The 13,097-nt window shown below is 39.6% G+C and overlaps 1 protein-coding gene across 1 annotated transcript in view; it reads left to right on the forward strand.

The window, feature by feature from the left end:
* Pard3b (par-3 family cell polarity regulator beta) overlaps positions 1-13,097 on the forward strand; it is a 976,275-nt gene that overhangs the window by 545,314 nt on the left and 417,864 nt on the right. The window contains exon 11 of the mRNA XM_021197960.2: positions 6,336-6,521. Coding sequence (XP_021053619.1) covers positions 6,336-6,521 — 186 coding nt within the window. The remainder of the gene's footprint in view (positions 1-6,335; positions 6,522-13,097) is intronic.

The following is a 13,097-nucleotide window of genomic DNA, read 5'->3' on the forward strand; positions in this document are numbered from 1 at the left end:
TGTGTGTGTGTGTGTGTGTGTGTGTGTGTGTGTGTGTGTGTGACACAAGTGAAGCATCCTGAACACAAAATTTACCTTTATGTTTTGTCAATATATTATATAAATAGCTTAATAAATGAAAAGTACCAAGTAGCAAATGTGTTAGTGTAGTTATATAACTAGCTTCATAGACTGTACTTGATAGTCACATATTTTGGTCTTAGATTCTTGTATAAGTATAATAAATCATTTAGGGTTGTACCAATTAATGTATCATTGCCTATCATCACCCCTATTCTGTTCATCTCACAAACATTGAATACCTGTCTCTGGAAATTAGCAACCATCAGGCCATAAACATAACTGAGATCATGACTGTACGAGTCCGTTTTAACCAAATGTTGGTCATGAGCCTGCAGACAGAAGGCCTGCCCAGTTTGTAGGGTGTTTGTTGTCTTGAGACTCGGGAACATATTAGTAATAATGGTGCATCCAGCAACTTCTGTTATGCTTTCTAGACCCAGCCAGTGATTTCTCAACTGGATAGAATTTTTCCCGTGATGACATATGACAATGCCTAAGACATTTCTCATCACAGCTGGTGCAGGAGCAACACTACTGAGGCTACAGGGCTGTGGTTAACCACACTGCATAGGACAGTCCACATCCACAGCACAAAGGTCTGTTGTGTCAAGCTTGAGGAGGTCCAAGCTGGGGACTGGCACCTAGTAGGTGCTGGGATGTTGAGTTTAGGGATGCATAGTGGGGGCCTTTTAAATATCCATCCCAGCCTATCCCTCGGAACATTGTGTCCAAAGGATTGACATCTACTGACAAGCTATAAGAAATAATGAGGAGGAAAATTAAAAGTGTATTTCACAAGAGTCCCTTGCTGTGCCCGTGTTTTTGGTGTGGAGTTGCAGGTCTCTGTAAGAGGAAAAGATAGGGGTTCTCCTGACACAAGTTGGAGGAACTCCTGCGAAAAGACAGCAAGCCAGGGATCATCTGTAGTCTGGATGTGACATTGACTCCAGGTTGGTCTCATCTCTGATGTCTTTCATTAAAGATACTGACGAGTACTTTATTCACCTCCCCATCTTCTACAAAATGTTGCCTGACAAGGTTTAAGTTTAATTTTCAGAGTTGCAGTTCAAACCAGGATTATTGGTAGGAGACATTCAGTATATTGATTTTTTTTTCCTTTGTACATTAGGTAAAGGAACATTTATTTCTAAGAGAGGAAATGGCTGTGTTAACTACCGTAATGGCTTCCTTCACCATTGGGAATTTGCCATTATTAGAAGCCCCTAATTATGACTTGAGTCCGTTACAGTGTAACAATGATGGGAAGCATATCTGTAGTTGGCACAGACTATAAATTGTGTATCATTTTACTTTCATTATAGGAATTAAACTTGAGATGTCCTGTGACTACATCATGTCATGGTGGGTCACAAATCTGGAACACAAGGATGTATAGTGGCATAGTAGTTAAGAATTGGGCTGCCAGGCCAGCCACTCACACTTGTAATCCACATTTCTAAACCCTGCCCTAGTGAGATGGATGCAGGAAGATTGTCCTGCATTTGATGCTTGTGAGGGATTTGGGATGAAAGCCCACTGTTTCAGAAAAAGAAAAGAGAAACAAAAAGATTTACAAAGAGACCAAATCAAACTCAGGAGCACACAGCAAAACAGTGATTAGTGGAGGATGAAAAGACTAGACAGGTATTGGTAAAATGGCGCAAAGTTTCAGAGCTCATGAGAATGAATGAGGGATCATTGCACTACTTGGATGGTGACTGTAGCTCATATTGATAGATGGTATTACATTCTTAAAATTCAATAAGAACAGGTTTTAAGAGATGTTACTTCTGTTTTTCCACAAAAATAGGTATGTGAGGCAATGTGTAATGAGTTCAATGTTTATGTGTGCATGTGTGTATTTATGTGGTGTATGTCTGTGTGTACACTTGAGTATTCTGAGATTCTGGATTCATGCAGCCAAACCCAGCTTTTACATGGATACTTAAGATCTTAACCCATGTCTTCTTGCTTGGACGGCAAACACTTTTTCCTCTGTACCATCTTCCCAGCCTTGTAGACATATTTTAATGTGCAATATACACTGTAAGTATAGACAACATTTGTCATTCAATAACTAATTTACATGCCGGGCAATGGCACACGCCTTTAATCCCAGCACCTGGGAGGCAGAGGCAGGCGGATTTCTGAGTTTGAGGCCAGCCTGATCTACAGAGTGAGATTCAGGACAGCCAGGGCTACACAGAGAAACCCTGTCTCAAAAAAAAAAAAAAAAAAAAAAAAAGAACCAATTTACAGCATAGTTGACATCATCTTTAATCATAGGTCACGGATAACTTTCAGTGCTTTCACTAAAATGGCTATAGGATATTAGACAGCAGAGGCATGTAATAAACGGCTCAGGACCTTTCACTAAAAATAAATAAAGGTCTGAGCCAGGAGCCATGCTGCTCAGGCACCCCAACGCTTCTGTGTTTACACGTCTTGTGATCTGTTAGCACAGTACCCTGCTGTGATGCACCGTGATCTGTACATTTCATCTGTAAAATGGCCCTGATAATAAAGAAACCGTTAGGGTCATAGTGAGGCTAAGTGATTTAGCATGGGTTAAGTACTTGGAGTTCATCAACTGTATCACCGTCGGCCTCTGGTTTGTTGTTTCGATTGTGTTAACTCCTGACGGGAGTTAACTTTGAAATGAAAAGGTAACCATGATTCTGCATGATCTCTATTTTGCTTCTACACTTAGATAACAAATTGGACACATTAGAGTAAAACAATAATAACTGTCAATCTTACTAATCAAATACACTTGTCAAATGCAAATTCCTTGATCATAAAATAAATGACTTGAATGTACACTCATAGACACCATGGTATCCCAAGCTGTTGTGGTCTATGTACTGACACTGTACATAGGAATACATGACTTCCTTGCCATAGGAAGTCATGTATTCTAGGAGTGTATTTATCAGCTCCTTTCCCATTCTTAAATAAAGTATAACTGTATTCCCAAAGTAGTTAGGAACTTTCAAGTTTTACATCCTAAAATACTCACAATTTATACTGGAAACAATTGTCCTATAATTTATAGCTTAATTCTGTATTTCTTTTCTTTCTTTTTCTTTTTCTTTTTTTCTTTTTTTTTTTTTTTTTTTGGTTTTCAAGACAGGGTTTCTCTGTATAGCCCTGGCTGTCCTGGAACTCCCTCTGTAGACCAGGCTGGCCTCAAACTCAGAAATCCACCTACCTCTGCCTCCCAAGTGCTGGGATTAAAGGCGTGCACCACCACTGACTGGCTGAATTTCTTTATTAGACTTAAATTAACTCAATCCCAGAGAGGCTCAAAATCATTATTGACTGTAAAATGTTATGGATTCTAAGTTAGGTATATTGGAGGACAAAGGTAAAGGCTAGGTGTTTATATTTATAGCTCTGGTATTTCAATGAGGGATTTGAATAGTACATAGGTATTGGTAAAGAATACCAATTCTCACACCTGAAAAAATGTTCAACATCCTTAGTCATCAGGGAAATGCAAATCAAAACAACCCTGAGATTCCAGAATGGCTAAGATAAAAATTCAGGAGACAGCACATGCTGCGCGAGGTTGTAGAGAAAGAAGAACACTCCTCCATTGGTGGTGGGATTGCAAGCTTGTACAACCACTCTGGAAATCAGTCTGGCGGTTCCTCAGAAAACTGGACATAGTACTACCGGAGGATCCAGCAATACCTCTTCTGGGCATATACCCAGAAGATCTTCCAACTGGTAATAAGGACACATGCTCCACTATGTTCATAGCAGTCTTATTTATAATAGCTAGAAGCTGGAAAGAACCCAGATGTCCCTCAATAGAGGAATGGATACAGAAACTGTGGTGCATTTACACAATGGAGTACCACTCAGCTATTAAAAACAATGAATTTATGAAATTCTTGGGCAAATGGATGTATCTGAAGGATATCATCCTTAGTGAGGTAACCCAATCACAAGAAGTCATTAGATATGCACTCACTGATAACCAAATATTAGTCCAGAAACTTAGAATACCCAAGATACATTTTGCAAAACTCAAGAAAACCAAGAAGGAAGACCATTGTGTGGATACTTCATTCCTCCTTAGAATAAAGAACAAAATACCCATGAAAGTTTATAGGTACAGAGANAAAATTTAGAGCTAAGATGAAAGGATGGACTATCCAGAGACTACCCCATCTGGGGATCCATCCCATCATCAGCCACCAAACCCAGATACTAATGCACATGCCAGCAAGATTCTGCTGAAGGGACCCTGATATAGTGGGCTCTTGTGAGGCTATGCCAGTGCCTGGCAAACACATAAGTGGATGCTCACAGTCAGCTATTGGATGGAACACAGTGCCCCCAATAGAGGAGCTAGAGAAAGTACCCAAGGAGCTGAAGGGGGATGCAACCATGTAGGTGGAACAACAATATGAACTAACCAGTACCCCCTGTCTCTAGCTGCATATGTAGCAGAAGATGGCCTAATCGGCCATCATTGGAAAGAGAGGCCCCTTGGTCTTGCAAACTTTATATGATCCAGCTCAGGGGAATGCCAGGGCCAAGAAGTGGGAGTGGGGGGGGGAGATAGGGGAGCAGGGATGGGGGGAGGTTATAGGAAACTTTCGGGATAGGATTTGAAATGTAAATAAAGAAAATATCTAATAAAAAAAAGAATACCAATTCTCTATCAATTAAGAGGAAAAGAAAACAAGAACAAAAGAAAAACAACCAGGGGACTATAACTTTGATTCCAGAAATAGAATTTGCTTATTAGCTAATACAATGAGTTAGCAAACAGGCGCACATGCACATGAGCACACACACACACAAATACACACACACACATGCACGCAGAGAGAGAAAAAGAGAGAGAGAGCCACCTACCATAGATTTATTAAATTAGGCAATGTAGTTCCATTTCTTTGAACAACCTTTTGTCAGAATCATTTCAGTAACCCTTTTATATTAAAAAAAAAAAGCAATAGAAAGAACCATTTTTTTTTTATTTTTTTATTTTTTTACATGTTAAATGTGGGTTCTTGTCTTTTTTGTTAGGGGATTGAAAATGTCAGGTCAGTGGCTCTGGCTATGATCAGACCCCTTAATCCTGTTTTAATTATGGGTTCTTTGCTACTTCTGATTTTATACGAATTTGAGACTGACATCCAGACACTCATGATGATGTTTTAAATACTCAATTTTACAGAGGAGTCACCTCAAAGTGACCTTAAGATGAGAGTCTCTAGACATAATTACAGAGAGGAAGTAACTGCCAGCCTAGGCTGAGTGGATGGTTTTCAGGAACATCTCATTTTCAAATTTTCCAGTTAAGCACTGTGGCCCCTTCACATTCCTGCAAGGTTGAAGAGGTGCTGGAGGGGCTTGTGGGCACTTGTCACACACTTAGCACGTGCTGGTTCTCACAACTGTGTAACTGAAGACCCTCTGTACCGAGTATGACTAGCCACACACTTCTCCCAGGAGAGCTGGCCCAGAAGCCTGCCCTTTGCCACCACGCTCTGTCTGTTTAGAGACGAGTTTGCTAGTGGATCAGTGTCATTTGTCATGGAGGACATGAATATTTATTATGCATAATTACTTTTTATTGCAATCTAGGAGCTTATTTATCTTTAGGGGGCTCTGCTATACAAAGATATAAGCTTAAAGCGTGATTTTTGATAAGATGAAATTAAATTCAATTTCAATTAAATTTAATGGATTTAAATCCATTAAAAATGTTTCTCTAACTTTAAAATGAACTTTTATCTGTGCTCTGTCCTCTATTGATAATCTTCACCAATATTATGGTTTCCATGCTAAACGATATGTCTCAAATTATATAAGTGTAGTATTTCTCCAAAACTTTCACAAATTTCTATATATTAAGAAATCCCATGAGATAGACATGTTGAGGATGAATAATGTCTAAGAATATTCTGAAACCTGACATTTGTTGAGTTTAACATCATCCAGCCTCTTTAACTTTTTTAAAATAGCCTTCTGTGTTTTCAAGAGTCTACGGAATGTTTCAAGTTTTACAGTTTTAGCCTCCTGAAGTGGTCTTTTTTCTTGACCATTACCAAATTCTATCCCGAGAGAGCACTTTGTTGTGTGGTAGTTATGGTGGCTGAGTGTTACAGAAGGTAGGGGGTGGATAGCAGCTCTGGCAGGAAGATAACTCTTGGAGATCCAGACACCTCATCTTGCCAATGGCATCTGCTTTAGGTCATCTGAGAAGGTGAACTGATAATCAGCCCTCCTCTCCTCTCCTCTCTTCCCAACAGAAAGGAGAACCTGATTGCTATGCACTCTCCCTGGAGTCAAGCGAGCAGCTCACCTTGGAGATCCCCCTGAATGAATCCGGCTCTGCTGGCCTTGGGGTTAGCTTGAAAGGGAATAAATCTCGAGAAACTGGAACTGACTTGGGAATTTTTATCAAATCCATCATCCATGGCGGTGCTGCTTTCAAGGTAAGGGTGTGATGTTTGCCTGGGTGCCGGCGCTTGGAAGACCTGCTACAGCCTGGAAGTGTGTATGTGGACTGAAGTGATCTAGGCGCCACTTTCTTATGCTTGTACTTCCTAAGATCTGAAAAGTCATCATTTAAGACTATTCTTTTAATTAGTTCATTAACAGTCCTCTGAATTTATAACTTAGCAGAGTAGCACCTAAAACTAAATAATGAGAAAATCAAAACTAGAAATGAATTGACATGAAGGCAGCAAATGGGAAAATTGTGCTTTCAAACAAATGCAAGCTTAGTGGGTTCTAAGAATGACTGTAGAATACAGTTCATTCATCATTCTCCACACCTGAAGATAACCACAGCGCCCACAATGTGGTCCGCTTTAAGCACCCAAGTAAGCTTGTACAAAACCAGAAAGGAGAGAAGAGTTTGCCCTACTCTTTCATGTTGGGGTGGCCTGTGAGACCAAAGCCGATAGCATGGTCTAGTAGTTCACTGGATTGCCTGTGTTCAAATCCAGTGCTACCACTGCTTGGTGTCCGTGTGAAGCTGTTGGCATAGATATTGGCTAGTTATCTCTCATTTTCTTATCTGCAGAACCTAGTCCATAAGGCCTCAGGGATTAAGGAATTAATGCACACAACAGGCTGAGAGGAGGAAAGTGATTGTAAAAAAGGACAGCATGTTTGTGTCCCTGATTACCATTGACTCATGTTATGTAATGATATGCCAGAGTTGGGGTCCTACCTTCATTACTCTCTTCCTGTATAGACATAGGCAAATTACTCTTCCAAACCGGCCCTGATTCCTCGCTTAGGAAGCCAGTGAAGTTTAGAGTGCGTATGAGCTAGTGCTATGCTATGCTTTAAGATGCAATACATAGAGCAGCAGCTCTCAACCTTTAGTTTGCAAACCCCTTTGTGGGGTTGCATTTCAGATATCCTGCATATCAGACATTACATTACAATTCATAACAGCAGCAAAATTACAGCCAGGAAGTAGCAACAAAATACTTTTCTGGTGGGGGTCACTACAGCATGAGGAACTGTGTTAAAGAGCTGTAGCATTAGGAAGGTTGAGAACTACTGATGTAGAGTCTTTGGCTTGGTACCTAACAAAGCCTCTAATGAATGCTAACTGTGGCAAATGATCTTCCTGTTAACTATGTGCATCCCCTCATACCAAAGCTGAGACGAGCTACTTAGACCTTTCAAGAATAGTCAGGTCTTAGAATTCTTGCTTTAAGGAAGCGCCGTCTTTCAGTGCCCCCCACTTCCACTTTTTCTTCAATTTAAGCACTAAGCTGATATCTTCTTCCTTGGAGCATGTGACTTGCACTATAGATAGGTAATTCTTTAATTTATTCTCCAGTTCAGTTAGCTTGTGTCACATGATCAATAATCATAAAGGTCCAGTGATTAAATCAATAAGCTTTTATTTCATTTATAGTGCAGTAGCAGGGCAGCTACTACTGGTGGTGGTAGAGGTTCTGGCGTAGGCTGGGTGTTTTCTGTCAAACGGTAGGTCTACAGGTGTAATAAGTTCTGCATATATTACCAAGTCTTTGGCATTAGGCCAGCAGATATCAGAGGGCTAGTAGCTATGGGAGATGTTCATAGTGGTTGAACTCTGAAGGGGCACACTGTCACACCACACATACAAAACCGATCAGAGTAGTCCTAAGACGGAATCCAAGGTCAAGGGAAAGAAACTATGGTTGCCACAGTGGAACTGGCAGAAGTGTGGGCGTGGAAATTCGTAAAGCAATGAGGTCATGAACGAATCTAAAATACCCATTAATGGGTCTCGAATAAGACAACCAGGATGGGTTTGAAAACTGAATGATAACGGCAGCAAGTATCAGCATCCGTTATACTTACGGCTTTATATACGCTAGGCTCCATGAGAAGTATTTAAAATGGAATCTCTAATTTTATTCATTTTTCACATTTTCATTATGTCATTTTGTCAAAGGGGGATTGTGCATGACAATGACTTCAAGGCTCCACTCTTAGGAGATAACCTAGACTTGCTGAATACAACATTGGACTCATAGCCTATGCTATACTGCTTTAGGGTGAAAACAATTTCAGACCATCCGATTGTGGTCATCTAATTGCAATCAGGGACTACTCCCTGGTAGTTTTGCATTATGCTCACCCTTCTTAGCAAGCTGTCCAAGTGTCTGCTTTGTTTAAGGCCAGGTGCTATGCTTGCTGTTATTCTTCTCACTGCTAATGACAGCTCTTCCTGCAGAATTTATTTAGAATGAAATTGAAACCAAGATGACTTCTTAGAAATTAAAAGCAGACATCTTTGCTTTTGCTTTTGTTTTTTAAATGGGCAATAACTTCAGCTCCAGCAGATATTGGTGTGTCATTTAATATGTGACTCTTGTTTGTGTAAGTGTGCAGTTCCTTACCTAAGCAGTTTCTAATAGTCCTATTTCTTGCAGAGAGATTTCACTTTGTATTTATGTAAATTTTCTTCCTGACATGGGTCTGCTGAGTCAGACCGTCACACCATTGAAAACTACTGGACAGCATATTTATAGCTGTTCTTAAACAGTAAGAGGCATCAATCATGCATTTCGCCTTGTTGTGAATGGTTGGTACTCATTTGTCTTGTTTACCTCGTTCACTGTGCAGAGTACAGGCCTGAGCTTTATTCACAAGGAACCCAATTAAGATGAAGGAAATTGTACTTTTTAATTTTTTTCCTGCTAGCCCAATAATCCACTGTTACTCCTCAGAAAATTGCCACCTGTTCCATAAATCTGGATTATGTCTTACAAAAACTGTTTGGAGACTTTGTTCCTGTCCTGGTTGGAGAGAAACAAATGTAACAGACTGTCGTGTCCCTGGGGCAGGGGAGAAGAGCACAGGGACACCCATGTTAGCATCTGGCCCTAGGATTTTACCTGACATCAACAAAGTAGTATTTTTTCTACTGAAGCCATCTTTGTCTCCCAGCCCTTCATACCACTAATTGCTTCTCAAGGTGTTTCTCCCTTAAGGGAAGGTGGATTGCTGAAAACTAAACTACTTTGAAAAGTATGACCAAAGTCTTCCTGTGGATTCTGAGTGCTGTATTCTCCTGAGAGTGTCTGTTGATATAAACAAAGGCAGACCAGCTACTGGCGGATGTAACATCTCAGAATGACCCTGATTCTAATTGAGGACCTTTTGTCTCTTCTCTCTTCTCTTGCTTTCAAGATTCTCTGTTCCGTCTTTGGGTTATTTCTAATAAAAAGACAACCCTCTATTTGCTTCTAAATGCATGCAGCTATTCTGGAGCTCTTTGGGGAACAAGGAGGAACTTGAGCTCTTTTCAGGGCAAGTTGAATTTCAGGTCTACTGCACTCAAAGGTCTCCAAATACTTAACTAACTCAGATCATTAAATATACAGTGTAAGAAGTGACACCCAAGAAAATAAGTGGGGAATAGAGAGAGCCTAGAGACTGAGAAGTGATTGCAGAAAGACGCCCTGTTGTCAGGCTCAGTCTCCATACACATCTACACAGCACGCATGCGCAGGCATTCTGGAGCCCCGTCTTTTTGGTTATGCATGTATGTAACAGACACAGACACAGACACACACACACACACACACACACACACACACACACACACACACACGAGCAGAGCAAGGGAAATAACACCCAGAATGCAGTCTCTGTAGTTCCTTGCGAACCTCTGAAGCCTCTCTATGAGTTATATCACATCATTTACATTGTGCACGGACCACACCAGCACCAGGCTACCTCTTGCAGTCCCGATGCTAATACACTTCCACAGTGCACCTGTTGCAGGCTTCTGCTCTTTTTTAGTTTCTGTCATTCTTCCTGGGCATTGTACCAAAAAATACTGTAACTGCTCCTAGAAACAAAGTATACGGACTGTAAGAGTAGGTGTTAGATTCTCTGCGGACAAGAACCATAACTACAATGAGATTATGATGTCCTTGAGGGTGTTTTTTTCAAATTCATTTTTGTGATTGAAACTTCAAGTAAAATGTGTTGTTGTTGCTATTAAACGGAAAGAAACATAAGTTCTGCATTTGGAAAAATATCCCTTTTTTCCAAATGTATGTTAACACCCGACTTTGTATTTTCTCCGGGGTCACACAGGCACAGTGTCTACAGTCTGTTGAAGACTCTACATTCTTAATCACTTGCTAAATATTTTCAAGTTCAATGATTTTTCCTCTGTTCCTAATGAACTGTATTACATAAACTTTAATATATTTTTATTTTGTTATTAATTTTATATTTATTGCTTACGATTACTTAGGCTGCTTTTTTCTGAAATAATTTTCAGAAAAGATAATTTTTTATAAATTTAGAGGAGCTGTAAACATTATCATAAGCATGAGAATTGCATGCAGTACACCACACAGGTTCTGGTTTATACTGCTTACATTTGAATTTTCTGTTAGGAACGGAAGATAAACTATTGAAGACCTGAAATAATAAGATAAAAATTCAAATTTAAGAGCTTAAAATTTTATTTTATTATTTGTTTATTTATTTATTTGTTGCTAAGGGAAACAAATGTGATGTATCAGGTAGATGGATTATTTAAGGACTCTTAAACAGAGAGAATGCATTTAAGAATGTTACTCTGTACAAAAATAATTTAGTCCAATGTGTGCTTAATAAATACTACTTGATGATGGTGAAATTAAGTATAAGAAAAATGCCTAGCATAGCTAATTGCAAATGTACGCACCCAGAACGTGAAATAGATATCATTTAAGTAGCTTGATTCTGTATGCTCAACAAATTTGGGGTGATTCTTCGCAAAGATGTAGAATTTCATAGAGTCTTTACTACTTCAGAGTGGATATGAGAACTGTAGCTAGTACAAGTATTCACAACAATCACTTTCAAGTGATTAAGCTGAATTTAGGGGAAGACCACGCCTATAAGCTGTAGATCTGGAAGTCAGGACCAGATGTGAGGTCTCTACATAATGGGGAGCAGTTAGTGGTATCACACCCTCTTAGCAGAGTCAGCTCAGAGCACCCAGCCTGAGTAATTTTCACCTCTATTTCTGCCAGTATCTATAAATCATGTGGCATATCTATAATTAATGAATGCAAAGGAAGATAAAAGGGACAGCTTTTAAAGGAACACTAATGTTAAATGATTTCTTCAGCCCCCCGTTTTTCTGAAAGCTGATGCATTTCCTACCAGCAGGAGGACTTTGAGTTATCACTGGTACTTGGTGGCATTCTAGCTTGTACCTCAGAGATCTAGGCAGTCTGGGTTTCCAGCAGGTACACTACCACCTTCAGCTTTACAGACCAAGTACTGAAGAGTGGCCCTCAAATAAACAAGAGATTTATAATCGACACATGTAGTAAGAATTTTATGATTTGATGTTTACTAGCAAAAAATATAAGGAAAATACTTGTGAGTCATTTTTCTTTTAAGGCCTTGAAACTCTTAGCAGGCATTAATTCATGTTATCATTTGTGCATTTAAACATCAGGACTGTACGAAACGGTCGCATCCTGAACTTTCTAACACTCTAGCATCTTATGTCAGCCTCCATTATAGCTTTGCCTGCCAATCTTTATCACTTCTGAGTTTTTCATGTGTACAAATACAAATAAAAAGCACATTTGGTCTGTCCAGAACAAGGTTTGAAACTATCATCTCAGGGTGCATTTTTTGATACCATGGGTGACATTAAGTGTAAAAGCATGTATGATATCATAGTCTTAAGGATTAAGGCAATCTATACAAATTGATCTATCATGATGATGGTGTTTTGGATCTAAAACTAGTACCTATTTTTAAAAAGTAGTTTATAATTTAAATGCCCTTCCAAAATCCCCCGGGGGTAGTGGCACAGCTTGTAGCTAGTGAGCTCTTCTAGAGTATAGGCCTGAGGGAAGGTTTAAATTCACAGAAAGTGCACCTTAAAGCTGTTGTGGAGCCTGGACCTCACTTTGTTTACTTTTTGCTTGCCCACATATTCAGGACATAGTGTGTTGTCTCTCCATTGGCACAACTACTCCTGGAACAAAACCTGACATTTTGTTAAATTAGTTCATGTAAATTATGTATGGATACAGATAGGTAACAAAAATTGAGAGCACCAGTTGAGTACCTCAGGTAATTCTCATCACCCAGAACTAATAAGCATACTTGCCCCCACCCCAGAAAAAAGAAAGCCATAAGCATAGAGAAGAAGAAGAAAGTAAATACAATAAAGTTTCCATGGGAAAGATCTCTGAGATTCTAATCTGTTTATGCATTCATGCAGAATGTTCCTGATTCATGTATAACACATATGCCTTAACCAGCTTCCTTAATCTGCTTTTCTAGGCCAAAGTAAATTAAGAGTACAAAATCCAGAAGGAGATAGGAAGGGATGGAAAGGGAGTTGGGATGACAGGAAAGAGGAAAATGTAAAACAAGCACCGCAAAATGTTATTACCGTGCTCCAGCCTGGTGAGTACTGAGACGCGCAGTCAGGCCGCCTCAAACTTTCTTGCTGTGAAAATGGTGAGAGTGGCTATAGGAAGCTGTAAGCCACAACATTTTTATGTATGTCCTATATTTGTCCA

The sequence above is a fragment of the Mus pahari genome, chromosome 5 (genome assembly GCF_900095145.1).
Source record: "Mus pahari chromosome 5, PAHARI_EIJ_v1.1, whole genome shotgun sequence".
Lineage (NCBI taxonomy): Eukaryota > Metazoa > Chordata > Mammalia > Rodentia > Muridae > Mus > Mus pahari.